General features: G+C 37.3%; 1 protein-coding gene across 2 annotated transcripts in view; it reads right to left on the bottom strand.

Annotated features, from left to right (window-relative positions):
- Positions 1-2,281: 2,281 nt before the first annotated feature.
- Positions 2,282-23,295, bottom strand: part of CDH20 (cadherin 20) — a 216,128-nt gene continuing 195,114 nt past the window's right edge. The window contains exons 8-12 of one of the 2 annotated variants that reach the window (XM_081263448.1): positions 16,431-16,567; positions 14,235-14,377; positions 12,845-12,962; positions 7,648-7,899; positions 2,282-3,366 (exon numbers count right to left, since the gene is read on the bottom strand). In XM_081263448.1, the coding sequence (XP_081119574.1) occupies positions 2,861-3,366; positions 7,648-7,899; positions 12,845-12,962; positions 14,235-14,377; positions 16,431-16,567 (1,156 nt within the window). In that variant the 3' untranslated portion in view covers positions 2,282-2,860. The remainder of the gene's footprint in view (positions 3,367-7,647; positions 7,900-12,844; positions 12,963-14,234; positions 14,378-16,430; positions 16,568-23,295) is intronic. The other variant, XM_081263449.1, reaches the window with a different exon arrangement.

Here is a 23,295-nt window from a genome sequence, read left to right as displayed (position 1 = left end):
GATGTTGTCAGAAGGGGAGATTGAGGCACTGTGGAGGAGTGATTATGGGAACAGACTCTGGAGCTAAATATGTAACCTTAGGCAAGTTACTTATCCCTACAGATGTTCTTGTTCCCCCCTAACATATTAATTATTGGCTACCAACTTTACCTGTTAACAAAGAAGTAGTGGAATAATTTTACAGCTCTCTGGCTTAACCAAAGCACTCTTCCTGTTTAGTGGTGATGATTTCCTTTCTCCCCACACCATCTACACTTTTTTTTCCCCTCCCAGAGGGTATACTATGGTAGCAGAAAGGGAATTTTAAAACTCATTTGGAAGGAAAGGGTCTCTTTCAGCTTACAGTATAAGACGAAATGATCTATTTTGTGCTGCTTTTACATTTCTCATATTACACTATTAAATATTCTCTCAGAGACTAGCACATCTAGGAAGTTCTGTATAATCACTTTATGCAGTGTCATGGGGACCACATTTGCAGGATGTGGGGCATGATAACCCTGTGGTTAGGAAAGCAGCTGTTCCCAGTTGTAAGACATACAACACAAAGTGAAATAGTCACAAAATTATCCTGAGCTTGTGGTGGAAAGGAAGAATGTCACAGAAGTTAATTTGTCCACTTCATATAATTAGTATGTCCTAGAGTCTAGTTTAGGTTCAAGTTCATGTTTTGTTATTTTCCTTTGTTACATTTATTTTTATATTACACCTTACCCTCAAGGAGGATGCATCAGGGTTGCCTGCTATCTACAGGAGGAAAAGGTTTGTATGTACAAAACTGAAGATGAGAATTTGCCTGGCTGTTAGTATACTATGCAATATGCACAAAATCACAGCCCCTGGGTCCCAGACCCTCATCTGTCTTCTCAAACCTTTCTTCATCATTCCTGTACACTTCTGCCAAACCGCCCTTTTTAGTAAAGGAGATCCACCACACCATTCTGTTGATGGCGTGGACTTCAAGTGGGCTGATAATCTATTCTTCATGTATTTGAGAGTGAGTAATCATATACTACATGTTCTTGAAATGCGGTCTCTGAACCGGCAGCATCAGCTGTCCTAGGAACTTGTTACAAAGGCAAATTGCTCCAGATCTACTGAATCAGAAATTCTGGGGGAAGGTAGTTTAAGACCTGCAGTTGATTTTGATTCATATGAAAATTTGAGAACCACTTTTATAATCAAAATTCTTAGAAATCTCTTTTGTTCATAATTTGTCCTCAGTTGTGAGGATAATTGTGTAGACTATCCTTTAGTAATACAGCATCAAATAAAGAGATCTGTCATGTACACACTTGTTAAGCATCTACTGTATGCACAGGAGTATGTTAACTACTTTAGTGAAAGTAAAGAAGAATAAAATAAGCTTCTAACCTTCTGGAGCTTATTCTGAGTGAATGAATAAGTGGATCGTTTTTGATTTGGTGATACAGTAGAGATGAAAACAACACAGTAGCCTACCTCTTTGTTGGCGTTCCGAAATACCCTCTTACAAAATGCAAAATATGGGCTAAATGCCTCACTGTATCATTGATAGATATTACCAAACCACCCCTTGTTCTTTTCAGAGATGGAAGAATAAAGATTACTGATTAAAAGTTTAATCATTTGAACCATAACGTTCACCTGGTTAGTGACTGAAACAGAATATATGACCTCATACTTCTTTGACATTGCTTCTGCCTTATAAATCAGTCTCAGTCCAAGGAATTTGAGGCTAAATCAGAATCAAAAAGTCACCTTCTACCTTCTCAGTGATTAAACAGATTTGCAACAGACTTTCCCTTCTATTTAACTTTTATTAAAAGAAGTGCTAAGGTACTGGGATGAAGTACATCATATTTATTACCAAAATTATTAACAAATATACAAAACTTATACATGTAATTTTCTTACATCCATTTATTCTCTATAATACTGATTTTGTTCAAGTAGGTTATCTACAGTATGTAAACATCCCTTGGATTGACCTCACACAGATTAGGAAAGCCCTCTAACCCATGCTTTTATCAGATACTTCTTTTTATTTGGCTTTCATTTGTAGCATCTAATCTCCACATTTGGCACATGGAAGAGACATCTACAGTGCAAAAGAGGCAGATTTTCTGGTTTCATTCTGAACACTTTTGCAGGGGCATAAAGAGCTGAGAGGAGAACAGAAGCACTCTAACTCAACGGTACTGGATTAGCTATGCCAACAACTCTTGGTTCAGCTATTAAACTTGAGCACAAAGTCCATGTCTCTTCCTTCTCCCACCCTCCCACCCATCCCCCATGCAAGGCTGATTCAGTCTTAACCTTGTCTCAAAAGGGTTAAAAGAAATTCCATCCATTTCGGAACACGTAGGTTAACTTTCCCGACGAACAAATTTTCAGGGTTCTTGTGTGTGGGATGGTTTCTGCGGTTTGATCATACAGTAAAACTCCTAAGTGGAAAATAAAATGAATTCGACGTTTTTATTACCTGCGTTCACTTGCCATCTCTGTATTTAAGACAAGTACCTTTGTTGTGGTGGCAAAGTGACAAAGGCTTTGGTGAATGGCAAAAAAAAAAAAAAAAAAAAAAAAAGCCAGGCTTGTCTAACACCTTGGACTCCAAGCCTTTGAGTATAGTGTCAAAAAAATTAAAGAGAAAAGAAAAAAGATAATTGGAGATCCTGCCTTCCTCTTCCTGGGTTTCCTTTTGATTATTTAAATTAATCTGACCAAGTAAAGCTGATCCAGAGAGAGCTCTGTTCACCCCGCTCACCCCATTCTCACTCTCCAGCACAGTATAGAGCGTGTGATCGGCTGCACCTCGTCCGCGAAGTAGCCTCCGAGAACGTCTGGATTTGGACGTGCACCTGCCTCCCGGCTTCCGTTACCACAGGGGCGCGGGCCCCTCCGACGCCCCGTAGAGCTCCGCCAGCTTCCGGAAGCGGGGCCCCCAGTCGGTGAGGAAGTCGAAGCTCTGCTCTGAGTCTGAGGTGGCCGACTGCAGGGAGCTCAGAGACCCCGCCACGGAGCCATCACCCTCGAACATATATGTCTGCAGGGAGTCAAAGGGTGGGGCCCACAGGTCCATGTCGGCCTCGTAGAGTTTGGCCAGCACGTAGCTGTGGACGGTGCTGTTGACGGCGCACGTCTGAGGCACGTAGCGGGAGAGACTCTCGATCTCGGGCAGCATGTCCTGCCGCATCTTGGGGGCGGCTCCCGCCTGCGCCTCCCGCGGGTTCCACATGGCCGCGATGTCAAAGGCCTCGGTGTCCTCCTCGCCGCCGCCCTCGTCGTCGTAGCGGACGATGTTTTCATGGATGTTCTCCTCGTCGTCGATGATGTACGGCTGCTTCCGGTGCCGCCTCATGGACAGGATGAGCAGCACCAGAACTGCCGGGACAGAGGAACAGGGCGTGTATGGTAAGAGCCTCCGCGCGTGCTGTCCCTAGAAGTACCCGCCCTTCGTCCCAGGTTCAGGAAGAACTCGGAATGGTGAGCTCAGAGACTGCGCTTGGGTACGCTAGTCCTCCGAGAGTTAATGGCTCCCTACCTCCTCCTCGCTCTTTCTGCCATTTAGATTGAGAACGTGTGGGCAAAAGTTGCCCTGTATTTCTTCAGTTGGTTCAGTTAAAAAGCGAGATGTGAAGTCTCCACATCAGCTTGCTGCTTTGATACTGCATGTGTGTGTGTGTGTGTGTGTGTGTGTGTGTGCGCACCCACCCAATCTAGTGTGAAATCCCACTTAAAAAGCACAAAGCACTGTGTCCTGCCGTGAAATAAGCTAAGCATCACTTCATGTATCTGCCCATATAACAGTGAATATACATTTATTTTGTAATGTGAAGGTATTATGTGGGTGAAATTCTGCTTTCTTATATTAGCATCTTTATAGGATTCTAACTCTAAATATAATCATATATTAATTAATATGCATATAGACACATGAACTGAATGTGAACTAAAGTCGTTGTCTTTTTATACCCCCTCCAAAAAAAGTAAGAGCATAAATGACCCGTGTGGTGCATTCCTCAGGAAAGCCTTTCATTAGAGAGGTAGTTGTGGCTTTCTGGATCTAGTCATTTTCATGGAAGAGAGGGAATGAGCAGTGACATGTTATATTATTCATCATGTTATCAAAGAAACACCACACTGTTAGATGTGCCCTTGCAGGTTTGGATAAAATTTTATCCCAACAAATGCACCATTTTTTTAAAATTTTATTTTTAAGGGTGTGTTTGCTGGGATTTAGAAGAGAGATAGAGATAATCCCATTGAACTGTTTATCTTTGTGACTTAAAATGTTTTTCCAGGAAGTGTGTTGAGGTTCTAGCTGTAGAACTGCTATTGATTTTTTTTTTTCTTGGTGTGCTTTGTTACAGCTGGTGAACAGTGACAGTTTGACAGCACTGCAAAATAAGACCCCAGTTTATCCAAGGAAAAAAATAGTGGCGTATAATCATATTCAGTAAGAGATTACAGACCACATAACAAAGTTCACAACAATGACTTTTAAAGTATTTGAATGTAGAATGAGCTTTTCATATAAATAGCAGTTAATTGTAAATAACTTTTTTTGTGATTAACTTGGTTGATGAAATGCACACACAGAAAATAATTACATACTTGTATGTATTTTTCCTGTGTGTAAAAACATGAGGTATAGACTAGAACTATAGGATTTCAGGGAAAGAAACTAAAAGAACTTTAAAGAAGTGGGACTTCGAACTGAGCATCCAATACTGTAATGTAATTTGAATTGAAGGCAGATGGAAAAATGGGAGTCTAAGCGAACATGCTTTATTTGTGGGATTCAGTAAACAGTTACTAAAACCTAAATCTTTGTTTAGGCTCTATGTTAAGCAATGGAAAATAAGATTGGTTATGATATAGTTCCTGTTCTGATGAATTTGCAGGCTAAGAAGAGTATAAACATTGATGATAATACAAATCAGGCAGTATTATAAGCTGTTATAAGCTCACAGGTATTACCACTATATTCCAGAGACATGGTCAGTGAATTCTGGGGCAACAGGAAAGTGATTCACACAAGTAACCCTGGAGTGTCAGTGGTGATATTTTGGAAAATGCTAGGATGCAAAATGAGAAAAATTTTTGAGTAGCCAGGCATTGTGGCATGCAACTGTAGTCCCAGCTACTCTGGAGGCTGAGGTAGAAGAATTGTTTGAGGTTAGCCTGGGCAACATAGTAAGGCTCTATCTCTTAAAAGAAAAAAAAAAAAAAAGAGAAATGAAAGTCTTTGAGTATCTTCTGGAGGAAATTCTGATGGTGATGGAGAATTAGGCAGTGTATGGAACTGGTCCATCTTAATTTATTATTATTATTATTGCCATCTATCTTATTTTTTTAGGTAATCTGATTTAATATTAAGTATCATATTACACCCTGAAAATCATATTTTGGGAAAAATGGTCCTTAGCTGAAAGGCTCCCCTGATTCCCTGACAGAAGAGAATCAGTTTTAGGTCTGTTTATTCTTGTTAGGCAAGCATTTTACCACTGAGCTGCATCCCTGACCCTTAATTTTTTCTCTTTTAAATTTTGAGACAAGGTTTCACTGTTGCATAGGCTGACCTCATACTTGTGATCCTTCTGCCTAACCCTCAGATTTAGCTGGGATTACAGAGGTGTGCCACCATGCCTAGTGGGATACTCTTTATGTACAACAGGCATAGTGAATAGACTTATGAAATTTTCTAAGAACTGGATACATATTTCAGACATTAAAAAATCCCTGCAAAATCAAAACTGTCAAAATTAATGTGTTTGTTTAATTGTCCACAAAATGTAGTATTTTATTGACAAATCAACTGCAATTCAAATTTTACATGGTTTTATGAATTATATTTAATGTGAGATGTGTACTCTAGAAATAAGAATGCATAAAACTATGTGGATTTTGTGATACCTTTGCTTAACTTAGCTCCTAAAAACTGTTTACTTATTCTGTACAGTTCAAAAGACAAGAAATAATGGGTTTGAGAGGGATGAAATAAATTATCCCTTGCACACCACTTCTAACTTGAGAGCTTCTCTGAGCTACTCTCTTTAAATCAGTCTTTCTGTAATGATGTTTTTTTTGGCAGGTCAGAGTAAACTTAGAGAACATTTTCCAAAGATAGAAGTAAGGGCATCCACTCTTGAAATGTCACAAGTTTTTTCAACAGCTTCTTACAGGTGGTCCTGTTCTGCACTCAAGGACTCCCGATGCCACCTTATGGACACACAAGGAATTTCAGGCAGGTTTTACTTGCCAGTATACATGGACCAGAAAATAGTCTCTCTGATCCAGGGATCCAAGGACTTAGGAAGGTTATTCATTTATACTACTTCTTCCTTCATGTAAGACTGAACTATGTCAACAAAATTAAGCCACATGTTGTATTTTAAAATGTCTTGAGAGGGCTGCTTTACAGGCCTGCCTAGAAAATCAGTCAAATAGACATTTTTTTATAGTGGGGAATTTTCTTCTTTGCTCTGACTCAGTCTCTTGGTGTGTAGATAAACAAGAGATGGAGGGTGTGTGTAAATATATGCAAGTCTCTTTTAATTGAAATCCCTAGAGCTTTATTTTCTTCCCTCATAGAAAGCTGGGATTTCTTTTATATTAAATAATAATTTTGTATATTAAGTTTACTTTTCCCCAGGTAAGATGTATTTGCTTTGGCATAATTCAATAAGAAGAGGTGGAATATATGTACAGATATTTTCTTGGCTTCAATAGATGATTTAGGTATTTGTCTTTGAATGTGGAATTCAAAAACAATGACACAGATGGCATTATGTATAAGGGAATTAAGAGGCAGTCTTGCAGTATGACTTGAGAGAAAAAAGTAAGTAACCCCTACCACAATAGTGCTATCCCTCTAGCCTGTCATCTCCTCTTTTTATTTCATCATCAGAGGCAAACTGGCCCTGTTTAGTCACTGATTTTTATATGATGGCCACATTGCCTAGCAGGGACAATAATGTCACAAGGAGCTTATTCCCCAGAAATCCACGTGGTTTATTTGATCACTTCCTTCAGACCTCTGTTCAAAGTTCTCTTTTTCTGTGAGGGCTTCACTGACCACTCTACTTGAGATGGTATCTAGGCATTATCCCATCTTCCCAGATACACAACTTGTTCCTTTTCTCTGTAACACTTAGCCATCTCCAGAATCTGAAAAAGAGCACTCAGAAGGGCAGTGCTGCTGAGATGAGGTACCCATTTTATGTCCTCCTGCATTTCAGTTTGAGCTCTGCCTCTGACATTTGGCTTAGGGCCTGTCACTTACCTCTATGTGATTTAGCTACTACTAATCTGAAATGATGGAGTTATAAATGATTATTGTATCTTCTTTTAAATTTTAATTTTGGCTCTATGGTATAAAAATGAACTTGATTTGAAATAAACTCTGAAGACTGGGACATGTCTGTCTTAATTCTAGAACCTAGCATGGTGTTCCAACCTATTGTATATGCTTGATGAATATATATACACTTCAGGAACTGTCTCAATTTTGTACTTTTCCACAAACTTTACTTAACCACCTTTTCAGTAAGCATGGAATAGAAGAGCAATTCTGAGTAGCTGTGTTGGGAGTAACTGACTAGTCTGAGCAAGCGTTTGCAGGACCCACCATGATGGAAAAGAAAGGAACCACCTACTCACCTAAGAGGACAAAGATGCAGGCTAGGATGGCAATGAGGGCGCCCCGGCTCAAACTGACTGGGAGCATGTAGGCCTCGGGGCTGCAGGACATGACGTGGCCTTCATCATCACAGCTGCATACCTGGATGGTAAGTGTACCTGTGCTGCTCAGCACTGGCTGCCCACTGTCTGCTATCAGGATGGGAAGGTAAAAGACGCTTTGTTCCTGCTGCCGGAAGCCAGACCTTCTGGTTAGAATCCGGGCAGTGTTATCTGAAGAAGTAAGGAGTTCCAGGGTTGAATAAGAAAAAGGAAAAATGAGAGAAGAAAATGGAAGAAACAGCAGGTGAATTAATTTATGGAATAGAGGAAAGCAAGTGGGCAGGGATGGGGATAGGAAGGAAAGAGGCTAGTTTATGTTCCCTGGAACTGTTCATTTGTAGCTACTGTAGGATGGCCTGGGTCAGTATTTGGATTTAGAAACCCAAGATTTTTGCTTGCCTTTAAGCAAAACCCTGAGGCCTAGGAGAGAAAACACTTTTCTGAGAACCTGTCTCACCCTTTGTGACATGAAGTGCCTAGGGCGAACTGTCAACCTTCAGATCTAGCAAAAATGTCCCTAGGAAAGCTTGATAGAAGTGAACAATCACTGGCAACTTGTCCCTGTTTGTTCCTACTTAGCAGCTCGCCAGGCCCCAGTGCTACTTTATGCCTCCAGGAAAATGCTGAGGAGCCCATGTGGCTGCAGTGGATTGCTTGTTTTTACCACTCTGGCTGGAATTCATGTCTTTTGCTATTTTCTTTTATGCCTCTGAATTGCAGTCCCTGACTTCCTGAAGAACCTGCTCATTTAGTAGAAGGTTATTTGAAATCCTCTAAACATCTGACACACACTATTATTTCTCCTGGCGTAGCAGTCTAAGTTTAAACAGTTAACATGAACTGGTAAAATTTGTTCTTGATCAGTAATATTAGTTATTTTCCCTTCATGTTTTTTTTAAAATAATTTGTTGATAATAATAGTTACATCTTTATGGAGGTACAATGTGATATTTCAGTGGTTTATATATTATCTATGATCAGCTCAGGATATTTAGGTTATCCATCTATCATTTCAAACATTTATTTCTTCTTTTTGATGAGAACATTCAAAATCCTCTCTCCTGGCTATTTTGAATTATACATATGGTTGTATAATCACCCTCTGTGTAATAGAACACTAGAATTATTCCTCCTCTAGTCGAATTAGAGATGTTTCTGCAAAGCTGATGAGTACATGGGTTTATTTATATTTACATTTGCCTAATGTTAAGTTTTGAGATTTTTGATTGTTTTGTATTCTTAGATTTCCTGGAGTGTCTTTGAATTCTAAAGCAGATATATTTTTGCAAAGCTCAGATCTTTTTAGCAGAGGAACAGTTTGAGAGACGTGGTAAGACATACAAACAGTGCCTCTCTCAAATCTAATACCATCAACATGAAAGATTCCCTGGATGTGTTTCACATTTCCCATGGTGGGGCTTAGAATTTCACAAAAGCTTCTGAGAGCCTAACCAAAGTAAGCATTATTAGTGATCGTCAATACTTCTCCTTCCCTTCTTGGACTCAATGAAGGATTAAACTTTTTTAACCTCTTGAATTAGGACATATCTAAGTGATTTTCTTAGTATAATTGATGAAATATGAGTAAAATTGATTTGTGTTACTACTTGCAGGCAGAAGCTTGAAGGAACTGATGTGTAGTTCTCTTGCCTTGCTGTGATAACTGAAAGAATGTTGTGGGATGGAATCCAAGCACTTTGGGATACTGAGCTTCATATGGTGAACAGTTGTCTTGGATAACTCAGATGTACAGTGGGCTTTATTTGAGCAAGAAATAAACTTTGGTTGTGAAAAGCCACTGAAATTTTGGTTTGTCTGTTCCTGTAGCATAAATTAGCCTGTTCTGAATTATACACAATTCCTTAATTGCTTTTTCTTCCTCCTCCTTCCGTTTTTTTTTTTTTTAATGGTACACATGCTGGTGCTAGTTACATTCACTTTGTGTACAGTATCTCATTTCATCTTATCAAAAATTTGGTGAGATAGTGATAATTATATCCCTTTACAGTGAGAGAATTAAGGCTTACACAATTTTATAATTTGTTCAGTCACTAACCTACTTAGTAGCAGACTGGGATTTGAACTCTGGACAGACTGACTTTAAAACATTTACTCTTCTGGGGCTGGGGATATAGCTCAGTTGGTAGAGTGCTTGCCTTGCATGCACCAGGCCCTGGGTTCAATCTCACACACACACACACACACACACACACACACACACACACACACAATTTACTCTATTGGGTTATACAGTTACTTATTTAGTTTAGTACCATTTCTGTCAAAAAATAACTTAGATAGTCATGATCTCTTCCTGCTTTGATACAGGCTGTTTTCTTTTTATTTTCTTCTCAGTGAATAAAGATAGTAATTAGTTACCAATATGAGGCTTATAATCATATGTTCACTTAACATATAACCCATTTACCTGCTTTTCTGTTTTTAGACTTAATAGGTAAGTACGATTAATTGTGCTTTGTAGTTTTATTTATTTTTTTTCAGAAAGCAGGTTTTCCTTGATTATTTTTATTTTTATTTTTTGGTTTAATCCTAACTATGTCATAAGACTAGATTATAAAAAAAGACTGACTAGAAAGCCGGCTGTGTGGCCCTCGCCTATAATCCTAGCGGCTCAAGAGGCTGAGACAGGACCATTGCAAGTTCAAAGCCAACCTCAGTAACTATGAGGTGCTAAAGCAACTCAGTCAGATCCTGTCACTAATAAAATAAAAAATTGGGCTGGAGATGTGGCTCAGTGGTTGAATGCCCCTGAGTTCAATCCCCAGTACCCTGCAAAATACCCTGCAAAAATACTGACTAGAACAGTATTCAGAAAAGTAGTATATTATGTCTGCTAACCATGTTTCTTGATCTAAGAGTTATTTAAGAAGAAAAAAAATCAGAGCTTCATATTGCTAAGTCCAGTCCTGGAAGGAGTCTGGCATAAAGTAGCCATTTGAAATTGGAATTTTTTTTGTTGAATGTGATAATTGGGGCTTTTACAACCTTCTTGGAAAGAGTATTGTTTCTATAAATATAAATGTGTGTAGTGGGAAGATGGGCCACAACCTAGGATCTGACTTCTAGTCTCAGTCTTAATGCTTGCTCACTCTCTGATCTTAGGTCATTTGCTTACTTTCCCCAGCTATCATATAGAATGACGAGAATCAGAGGGATTAGTAATTTCCTTAAAGCCTTATAGATTCATTGTAAATATCAAAGTAAAGTATGGGAAAATTCTTTTGAAACTGTAAAGTGCTTTGTATCCATAATCCTTCTCATAATATTTCAAGATTAGAGTATAAAAAAAGGCATTTTTTGTGATAATGTCCTGTTGTGTTCATAAAAGGACATGATGATTCAGGTATGGGAGTTGGGCACTTGACATTAGGTCAACCATATCAGATGTTGGTCAATTTTTTAATAAGCCTCAATAAATGATACTGGTGGGATAAACTGTCATGTGGAGATTAGAAGTACATGCTTTCTGTTGAAGATGTACTGACTTCTATTTTGGGAAGCCTTCCAAGAGATGAGTCGTATCTTTTTATTGTCGTTTTGTTCCACTGGACTATCTTTGTAAGAAATTGGTTTCATGAATTGGTGCCCAAAGTCATCTTTAATAAATTTGTAGCATTTTGCTGCTATAAATTTCTGTATTGATTTTGGAAAGTATGAGAGTGACACTTAGCGGGAAATTTGAAAAAACAGCATAAAGTGTTATCTTTCTCACTCTAGGGTTTCTTTTGTAAAATGAACCCTGAGGAGACTGAAACTGCTTTTGTAGAAGGTACTTCCCTATGAAGTAGATAAATTAATAGTTCAAAAAGTTTAACCAAATAAAAATCTCAGGATATTTTAATTGTGATTTTTCTGTTGTTAGGATTTATATTATCCTTCCTCCCAGAATTATCATACTGATTTTATGATAATGTGTGGTTTGAAGAATAGTTTCCAGTTAGAACAAAATAAATTTGAGATTCTCAGGTTTTATAGAAGAATATCATATGGGTTGAATTAATACTTTAAATCTCAAATAATTGATGGTTGAGACTAAGACAAAGCATGCCTAATCATGACTTTTTATTACCCCTTGTTTATGTTGTTACAAAGTCATAATATTTTTGAATTGGAATGAAAATACAGTTACTGCAGCCCAAGGAAATCATGACCTCCTCAAGGTCAGATCACTGTTTGGTAGTGAGTTAACAACATAAGGAGTTGATTTGACAGATTTAATATATTTTTGCAATTGCACTGATCTTTCTTTGGAACAAATCATCTCACTAGAGAACAAAAGTCCCCTTTTTTTCCCCATCTTTACTCAAAAAAGTGTGTCTTTAATCTCCTTTGCTTTTCTGAATGCTTGTTGGAGAAGGGCCTAGAAGTACAATTCTAGCAGAGATTGCAGTGGGGAGCACTTTCTGCAATAGGACCCCCACCTGGGTATGTATTTTTAAATTATAAATTTAGACTTTATAAATTATAAAGTTGTTTTGGTGGTCAAACTGCTTGTTTTCCTCTGTTTGCCCTTTACTACCTTATTTAGCTGTTGCCTCCTCTTTGTTCTGAGCGATCTTCACTGTTTCCCCCCTTTGATCATTGATTAGAACTGTTCCCTCAGGATTTTCCTCTTTATCTAGATCACTGTTTATTATTTTCTCAGGTTATTCCCATGTTCAGTACATGTAAACATGGCTACTATCTATAGAAATAAAGGAAGGATTTTGTCTTTGTGTCTTGAACAGGGTTTGGCACAGAACAAGCATCTTTATACATTTGCCAACTGAGTGATGAATGGAAGTTTTAGAATCAGCAGAGGGCACTCTGTTTTTTGTTGTGAAGCTGAACTTAAAAAAAAAAAAAAAAGAAGAAGACTGTGAAGTAGCATTAATATCCTCCTTCCTGTTAAGGAGCAGGCAAACTTTGACACTGTTTGCATGGTACACTAACTGAAAGTATCCAGCCTAAGCTATCAAATGGGATGATGGGAATCAGAGGGATTAGTAACTTACAAGTTCATTATAAATATCAAAGCACAGCATGGGGAAATACTTTTGAAATTGTAAAGTGCTTTGTACACTTAATCCCTTTAGCCATTTATACCCCTTATTACCTTGGTTGTCCCTTACGGTGAAGTTGGGATTGTTAGCAGCCTCTGGAGCCAAGCTGTAGTAGAAATGCTGACCATTGTGTGGGTCATCTTGGTCCACAGCACTTACTGTCTGGATCAGCTGAAGGAGGGATATGAAATCAGGTGAGTTGGAGTCAAAGGAAAAAGCTTCAGGGTCCAGTGAAATCTCAAGCCTTGAAATTCAGTGATAGGTTGTTTTACCTAATGAGAAAGATATCATGATGCTCACCTGAGAAGTTTCCATGCCATCACATAATTCCAAAGTTAATTTTGGTTTAATGTTGGGCCTGAGTATGTTAATAGGCATAGGTAAATGTTACCTAAATACCTGAGACCTCAATATAGCTTATAGTCCTACACCATGGTCAGTCATTTTTAGATAGTATAAATATAAGACTTTGAGTAAAAGAACTGTTTAGTGCCACAAGTTCCTTTTTATCCCCCTAATTTTCCTCTTTGTATCCTATCTTCTTAACATCGCAGGGTGAAAATTCAGGGTTAAATTGTTATCTTTTAGAAACTCTATTTAAAAGTGTTCACTACTACCTAGGAGGAAATTAAGCAGAAACATCATCACTGGTTATATTAAAGTAAGAGAAAGCAGATGTGAATGTTGGGGTTACCTGACAGTCATATTTTGTTGGTAGGAGGTAGAGCTAGAAAAGATATCCCCAGAGTGGGAACAGACTAGAATCAGAAGCTAGGGTTGGTGGTGGGGAGAACAAGAGGTGGGGTGGCTTCCTGTTGAGCTCTTTGGCAAGGTTTTGTCTGTTCCACAATGTTCTTCAAAGGAATAAGTTTCCATGAAGGCTCTGGAGACCATGATGAAAAAGCCACTGAAGAAAGCAGTGTAAAACAGAATTGCAACAATAGCAGGTGGGGTATGGGCAGTACAGAAAAGGTGGGCAGTACGAGATATAGACATTATTGATGGTTGAGACTAAGATAAGATATAGATAACTAAGATAAGATATAGAACACAAACTTTCCCTATTGCATATTTTAAAGGATTGAGCTATTCTTAGGAAAAGAGCAAGACTCTTACTTCTCTTGATCTGGATGGTGTCTCCCTTCTAGATTGAGAGCAGGTGTTTTATAGTTAGAATGATAATGGTTTTGTTTCAAGATGGGTAGACAACTTACACAGGCTATCTGTGAATCAAGCCTCTGTCAAAGCCCTGTTTAGATCATAAAAGGTAGTATAGTCTCCAGATAGTTGTCTTAATATGTAAACTGTTGAAAGCTGGTGTACAGAATTTGGGGACGGTTTTTTAAACTGTACTGGTGGAGTGGAAATGTCTTTGATGGCAAATTTGGTTATTTGAAGCAATGTTTCTATACATTGGGGTGCCTGGCTTATAGGCCATCTTACCTGCCCAGCTTTGGCATTCTCACAGACAAAAGCTTCATAGAATCTGGGGAACTCTGGAGCATTGTCATTCACATCTAAGACTTTGATTGTGACAGAAACACTTCCCACCTGGGAGGGATTGTCTAAAGAGAATGCAAGAAAAACTGAAGGTGAGAATTCCATAATGCAGAAAAGTAGCTCTTTGCTGAAAGTAGGTATTTATTGGGTCAGTTTTGTTTGCAAAGAAATGGATAAAATACATGGAAATGGGAATATAAGCATAGGATGTGTGTGTTGCCTGTTAAGAGTGTGTGGCCAGACATAAGAAGCTTGGACAGAAGGAAGTGTCTGCTGAAAGTATATTTAACATCATGAGTATGAAGGGAAGGGCGAGACTTGAGGGAAGTGAGTGTCACAAAACAGACCTTAAAAAGAGGTTTTGAGTTTTCTGCTTGGTTCATAATTTGTGTTCTGGAATTAAAGATAGGTCAATTCTGTATTCTGGGCTTTAAAACAGCCCATTTCTCATTGGATGCATGCTGTGTGACACTGCTTGGCTTTATGCCTGTGGACTAATCGGTTCTTTGAATTATATTTTTAAAAGGTTTCCAGTTATTTAGTGGAATACAGATAACACCGTACATTTATTTCTGCTTAGGGACTAATGGGATATTTCCAGATTAAACCCACACCAAGTCCATGTTTTTGGCTGGGGCAGAAGCCATAGGCACTCATGGGGAAATATGTCTTTTAGGTCTGTGTCTTTTGCTTGGCATTGCCACCACACAAAGACAATTTCACAGCCCCAGTGGTGCTGCTCCTATCTTTTTCTGATTTGTTCAGCACCTAAGGAGACAAAACGAAATTACAAGACAGAAATTTTTCTTAGTAAATAATTTTTACTAAATCCCAGAATGCATTGTTCTTCTGGTTCATTTTCTTACTTTCTTGAGAATATTGATGCTGGAAAATATCAACATAATTGGAATTTATGTTTTAATTATAATAGTGGTTCTTATTTGTAGAAGGAATAATAAAAATATCAGAAAAAGCATAAGAGGATGAATATAATCCATAATCCTACCACCTGAGATATCCTTTGTGTATATAATTTAATGTGTGTGTCCAAAAAGATAGGGCTACACACATACACAAAGATATATATACTCAGAATGCAGTTAAGTGAAGTGAAAATATTGAATTCAGAATAATTTTAGGAGAAGACTGTCCTGTTATTGAATATACTTTGAAATCATGATAGTTAATGTCTACGTGATATTCTCATTTGACAGTAGGTTGTACTGTAATTTATTTGGCCAATCTCCATTTGTTAGGTAATTCCCACTTTCTCCATAGTTAAAAATAACTCTGCAGTGAACATTTTGTTATATCAGTGTTTGCTGATATTTATAATTTTAAAAAGATGATTACTAACAGAATTCCTGAGAAAAAGAGTATGAATATTTTGAAGAATCTTAATATATACTGCCAAATTGGCCTTTTGAATAGCTGTGCCTAGTTCTATAGCTAATAAGTTAGGAACTATATTTCCCTGAATCTTTATCATCAGTATATATTATGAAAAAGTTGAATGTAGTATATAACCTCATTTGTGTTCAGGTCTTTTTTTTTTTTCAGTGGTGTTGGGGATTGAACTCAGGGCCTTGTGTGTGCTAAGTAAGAAATCTCTCACCGAGCTATATTCCCAGCCCCCCTGTTAAGTTTATAACCTATATCTTAATATAGTTTTTATTAATTTGCCATTCCAATTATAAGTTTATTATGTTAATCTGCCTTTTTTATGAGATGCCTGATTCTTGCAGGCATGGACATGAGTAGGTGTCTATTTAACAAGAATGATATATTATTGATACTTGTTTTCGTTGAGTAATAATATTATTTATATTATGTACATTTGCAACTTATTAAAGATTGAAAGCCTTTTAGATTTCTCTGTAACCATTCCTTTTACTCATAGCTACTTGGGATAAGAATGCTATCTTACTGCTTTTGCATGTTTTGTTTGCTTTTTTCTCTAGAACAAAGCTAAATATACAATAGATACTCAAGGTATTTGAGCTGAATACATTCATTTATTTGCATAAAATGTGATTTCAGTTTCTTTTTAAATATTGAATTTTGTTACAAGTTCTATAAACTTGCACTTTGTGCATACATTTTATCACTACATGGAGACCAGTTTATTATGATACTTACTCATTTCCATGGCAAGGACAGTAATATTATGCCAAGAAAATTCTTCCCGATCTAGCGGTCTTGCAGTCATTAGGGCACCTGTTGTAATGTCAACATAGAAAAATCTTCCAGGATCACTGCTTCTGTCAATGGAGTATCTGCAAAAACATGGATCATGCATATTATTTGCATTTTGACAAAAATACAATAGCATGATAGAACTGAGTATATAATTATGTGAAACGTGGCTCAGTCAGATCTGAGTTATGAATACTTGAAAGACATCATTTTATTATATTCAAAAATGAACAAATACCAAAACCCAAAACAAAACAAACAAAAGAATAAAGAACTGCTTCAGTTTTCTGTTTAAAAAATGAAATTGCCAGAGGAGGTGAGGCACGCCTGTAATCCTAGCAGCTTGGGAAGCTGAGACAGGAGAATTACGCGTTCAAAGCCAGCCTTAGCAAGGGCAAGGTTCTAAGCAACTCAGTGAGACCCTGTCTCTAATAATTTTTTTTTTAATATTTATTTATTTAGTTAGTTACTTAGTTAGTTTTCGGCAGACAAAACATCTTTGTTTGTATGTGGTGCTGAGGATCGAACCCGGGCCGTGCGCATGCCAGGCGAGCGCGCTACTGCTTGAGCCACATCCCCAGCCCCCTCTAATAAAATTTAAAATAGGGCTACGGATGTGGCTCTGTGGTTGAGTACCCCTGAGTTCAATCCCTGGTACCAAAATAAATAAATAAATAAATAAATAAATAAATAAACACAGTGCCAAGATTTTAGGGCAGTTTTAAACTACTTAAAGATCAATTTATTCTACTTAAAACCTGATACTTCCCCAAGAATTATAATAAAAACCCCTACATATATTTGTTCAAAATCCAAGTGAATTCTTAAATGCTAATCTGAAACTGGAAAAAAGGAAAAGGTATAGATTAGTGGTTCTAGTTCTTGTAATTAGTATCACTTGTTGGGGAGGAAAGCTTTGTACCAGGTACTTTGTAAACATGCCAAGACTCACCTTCTGATAGATACAGTAATGGTATTTACCATCTGAAGATTCTTACAGAACACTTTTATCAGGATGCACCAGGTCTGTCTATGTTATTTATTATAAATAAACCTGAAGTTAGCACATTTATAGGATATACCTCGCTGGAAGATGTCATGTAAGCTGTGTAGTTTAGTAGGGTATAATAACTGATGTTCTATAATAAAATTGACTTTTTCTGTTCAGAAAATTAACCTCATCCATTGTTTCAATCTCTCCTGTTCAATCTGGACCAATTTGCATCTTTATGTGGGAAAAAGCAGCTATATACAGGCAGTTGTGCCTGACATTTTCAGACCTTTCCAAGGGAAGTGCTATTGTCTGTATCCTTCAAGTCATTAGTAAACTTGGTACTGGGTAAGCTCTATAATTCCTGTTGAATCTGATTTGGCAGTCTAATTCTTTCGTGTTCTCTCACCTGTATTAGCTCACTTGGTCCTCATGTTGGGAGATTTGTCAAGTATGGAGCAAGGCTCAGGCATCAGTATGTTTAAAATCCTCCAGAAGGGATTTTGATAAACAATAATGATTGAGAACCATTATTGAGAACCTTATGTAGTCCTCAGTCTTTACCAAGGACTAGTAATTTTTATTTTATTTTAATGTACTTATCACCTCACATACTTATTATTTCTTTTTGGTAAGAACATTTATTCAACTCTTCCAGCAGTTTTGAAATATATAACACCTTATTGTTAACCAGTCACTATGCTTACACAAATGATTATAAGAACTTATTCCTCCTAACTGAAACTTTGGACCCTTTCACCAACATCTTTCTTTTCTCTCTCCTCCACCCCAAACCCCACCCCACCACTTCCCTTCAGTCACCACCATTTTACTCTGACTTTTAAAGATTCTTCATAAAAGTAAGATCATGTAGTATTTGTCTTCCTTTGCCTGACTTATTTCACTTAGCATATGTTCTCAAGATTCATTTATGTTGTTTTCAGTTGACAATTTCCTTCTTTTTTAAGGCTGAATAATATTCCATTCTATATATATTCCACATTTTCAAAAGTTTTTCTGTTGATGGACACTTACATTGTTTTCCATATCTTGGCTATTGTGAATGATATTTCAGTGAATGGAAATGCAGACCTTTTAATATACTGATTTTGATTCCCTTGGTTTTATATTCAGAAGTGGAATTGCTAGATCTTATGGTAGTTCTATTTCTAGTATATCAAATAATTTTTATACTCTATTCCAAAAATGGCATTCTAATTTACATTGCATCAACAGAGTAGGGCTCCCTTTTCTCTACATCTTTGCCAGCAATTATCTTTCATGTTTTTGAAAATAACCATTCTAACAGGTGTGAGATGACAGCCCATTGTGGCTTTAAGTTGTATTTTCCTAATGATTAGTAATGTTGAGCATATTTTGTATATTTGTAGGATATCTATATGTCTTTTTTTGGTTATTTGTCCTGATATCAAAATATATTAAAAAGCTAATTAAAATAGCATGATAGTGGTATAAAACCAGACACATTACAGTGGATAGACTAGAGAATCCATAAATAAACCCATATCTCTGTGGTCAATCAATTGATTTTTGATAGAGATACCAAGAATACATATGTGGAAAGTATAGCCTCCTCAGTAAATGGTACTGAGAAAACTATCTTATCTGATTTCTTACACAAGGATCAACTCAAATAAATTATCGACTTAAATATATAATATCTGAAACTGTAAAATCACTAGAAGAAAACTGTACAGCATTGGTCTGGGCAATGTTTCCCGCCCCCCCCCCCCCGCCCCCCCCGTACTGGAATTTAAAGCAGTGGGAGTCTACCTTAGTGTTATATTCCCAGCCCCCTTTATTTTATTTTGAAAAAGAGTCTTGCCAAATTGTCCAAGCTGGTGATCCTCATCCTCCCTTAGCCTCCTGAGTTGCTGGGATTATAGGCATGTGCTACTGTGCCCTATTGGGCAATGGTTTTTTGAATATGACTCTAAAATCACAGAGGCAATAAGATCAAAAATAGACAAATGAGATTATATCAAACTAAAAAGTTTTTTTTGTTTATACCTTTGTTTTATTTATTTATTTTTATGTGGTGCTGAGGATTGAACATATGCTAGGCAAGTGCTCTACCACTGAGCTATAATCCCAGCCCCTAAAGAGATTCTGCACAGCAAAGAAAACAATCAACAGATATAAGAGAAAACTCATAAAGACTGGGAAAGGGACTCTATTCTAAAAAGGTGAGTAATTGTAATAACTGTAATTTATTGAATACCAGGCACTTTACCATGTTCTTAATACATAGCTTCTTTTAAAAGTTTGGCAGTGTCTCTGGGACATTATTTTACCAATCATCAGATAAGGAAACTGAGGCTTAGAGAAATTAAGGCACTTTCATACATTACACAGGTAATTTGCAGAACTAAGATTTGGAACCATATATATAGAGTTATAACTATTGTGTTCTTATAACATGTTTAAATAGTGTCCAGGGGATACATTGTGTTCAAAATTCTCATCAGTGACATGGGAGGAATAGATGAATTCTAGATAGGAAAGAGGGATGGGAGGGGAAGAGAAGGGGCAGGGGATTAGCAAGGATGGTGGAATGTGAAGGACATCATAATACAAAGTACATGTATGAATACTTGAATTGGGTGTCAACATACTTTATATACAAACAGAGATACAAAAATTGTGGTATATATGTGTACTAAGAATTGTAATGCAAAAAAAAAAAAAAAGCATTACCTTAGATTAGGTAGAGGGAAGTGAAAGGAGGGGAAGGCAGGGGAAATGGGGATAAGAAAGATAGTAGAATGAAACTTATTACTTTATGCATATATGTGACTGTATGACCAATATGATTCTACAATATGTATACTCAGAAGAATGAGAAATTATACTCCATCTATGAATGATATATCAAAGTATATAAGTGCATTCTACTGTCATGTATAACTAATTAAAACAAATAAAAATTAAAAATAAAGTTGCTCAGTGACTGTAGTCTGTATCTTAAATTTGTTGAGATAGAGCAAAATTATAGTTTTGTTGGGAATAAGTATCTTTAGTGCATTGTTTTTAAACTGCAAGTTAGTAGATTATAAAGTTAGTACTGTGGGTCATGAGTTACATTGAAGCAAAATGAATTAGAATGTGTGTGTGTGTGTGTGCGCGCGTGCGCGCGCTTGCGTGTGTAAATCTGATGTAAAACTTTTGTTTCATATATATATATAGGTATACAGTCTGTGAATATGTATACTCACCCACACCCACATATATATACGGGTTGGTAAAATGGCAAAGTATTTTGTTTCAAACATGCACATATCTTTTGCAGAGATTCAGCAAGGCCATTCAGAGAATTAGCAATTAAATAGATAACCAATGAGAAAGGTTTGAAGAAGTTGGAATTGTTTCAGTTTTGATTCCATAAGAGTTAGGACATTTAATAACATAAATTAATGTCTCATTCTATCTGTGATCCTATTTAACGAACATTTACTGTACGCCATGCACTGCTCAGCACATACTACATATGTTATCTACATTTAACTTTAAAGGAACACTATGAGATAGGTTACTATTATGTTGTTTTACAGGTGAAAAAAACCCTGAGGTTTGAAGAGGTTAAGTCATTTGTCCAAGGTCACACTGCTGGGAACTGAACCTAAGTGGTCTGGCTTCAGATTCCGTGAACTAACCAACAGATCATGCTGCACTACTGACACACACATTATATGGATGTTGAGAGCCACAGCCAAAGGGGCCCCAGCAAACTTCCAGCTGCCAGCTGATGATTGGCTCCCAGCGGCCCCAGCAAAATTCTAGCTGCCAACTGATTAGCTCCTCTGCTGTGATGCTCATTGGGTTGTTTCCCTGCCCTTTCAGACTACACAGCTGCTCATTGGGGGACTTTTTTTGGCTCCGCCCACGCAACCCAGCCAATTGGCCTCAAGAGCAGGAGGAGTAGGGGAGGTTGAGAGGCTTGTGGGAAGCCGGTGGTGGCAGTTGGGCTCTGAAGATTTTCCTGAAGAGCTGTGTGGTTTGGCCTGTGTGTTCTAAAAATAAAGTTCGTTTCTTTTGACAAGTGGCTCCTGAATTGTGCCCAGCCAGACTGTGGCATATGAGCTTGTCTAAGGAAACAGAAATCGACCTCTCCCAGATAAGCCCTGAAGCTAATAGCCGACTTTTTAATAATTAAAAAAAAAATGCCTATAAAGTTCATTTAAAATGAACTGGAACATTATTTTTTATAACTTATTTCATTCATTTATTCTTTTATGTGGTGTAGAGGATCAAACCCAGTGCCTCATACATGTAAGGCAAGTACTCTACTGCTGAGCCACAATCCTAGCCCACATTATTTTTTTTCTAGGCATAATTTGTGATTTAGTTTTAAAGTTTACTAGCTATTTTAAAAACTGAATTTTCTTAGGGGAAAAGAAAACCACACTAGTCAGCTCCTCACACATGAGAAAAGCCCAGTATTTGGTCCATGGAACCATAACCCCAATGGCAGCTATCCAAACTGTAGGCATAATGCCAAGGGGAGAGCAGCCTATGAGGAATCAACTTTCTATACTCAAAGCTACAACAGCATAGCAAATGTCACAGATAGTATGGGAGATTGAATGATGGAAATAACAAAGGGCCAGGACCACTGACAGCATTGCCTGGTTGATATAGCAGGACACTGCCTCAAGAAGCCTCCCTCATCAAGTGGAATCCCTCTCCCATTTCTACTTTCCCAGATGAGGTTTGCATTGAGGGCATAATGGCCTTATTTCTCTGAATGGGGCACTGGGCCAATTTACAGGAGGTAGGAGAACAAATTAAAGGTGTAAAATACAGATGGAAAATGAGGAAATTGGGACACACTTGTGGATTTTGTAGGTGGTTTTCTTTCTCTAATATTCCTGTGTACTATGAGCAGAATAGGTATAGCACACATAACAAAACTGCCTTAAGCAAATAGTAATTGGTGTTTGTTGGACTCCCTATTTCTCTGAATTTGGGGTCATGATCATGCTTGGTAAATCCACACACTCCAGATAGCCAAGAGAATAGGCCATTTGTACATTAGCAGAAGCCTATTTCAGTTGCCAAATGGTCAGTAGCCCGATTTCCAGAAATTTATTGAACATTTATTAAAAATTCAGGGAATCTAAGTGTTCTATTTTTAATATACATATGGCTACATCTGGAGATGCTATTCTGGGGATTATCAGTAATTGACAATCAGATTGCATACTTGAACATACTATCAACTTTCTAGAATGAAGATGGTAAAATTCCTAATAATCTTTTAAAAATGTTAAATGGCCTTTAATGTATTACATTTTAACTTCAGATAAAACATTTATTATTTTCATGATTTAATACATATTTTATTTTTATGAATATGAATCTTATTTATTCTTCATAACCAAAATTCAGAAGATGAATTAACCATGCAGCATATAGCATATGCAAATTATTTTAAAGCACACTAATTTTATAGTAAAAATAAGGATTAAAAAGAGCTATTTGGGAAAGAGGACAGTGGAAAGCAATTCCAAATTGACTTATTAAATGATAGCCAGAGATTTGATGTTCTGCTTGTGAACATTCTTTGTTGCTTTGGGTAGTATAGAGTCAGGAACCTTTTATCCAGCAATATGAATTCTGTTCTTTGTAACCAAAGTGCACCAGGAGAATTATATTCAGCTTTGATAATTGGAATTCCACTTTGCCCGTGTACCTGAGCCCTTGTCTTGCTCCCTCCAGACCTAGGATCTATTTTTTTTTTTTTGCCTATTCCTGTCTCAGGATGTAGAGATTTGCCCAAGAATAGTTCAGGAGAGC

This window comes from Spermophilus citellus, assembly GCF_964194105.1.
Source record: "Spermophilus citellus genome assembly, chromosome: 12".
NCBI lineage: Eukaryota > Metazoa > Chordata > Mammalia > Rodentia > Sciuridae > Spermophilus > Spermophilus citellus.
The sequence above is the reverse complement of the archived record's forward strand: the minus strand, read 5'-3'. Positions and strand labels throughout refer to the sequence as shown.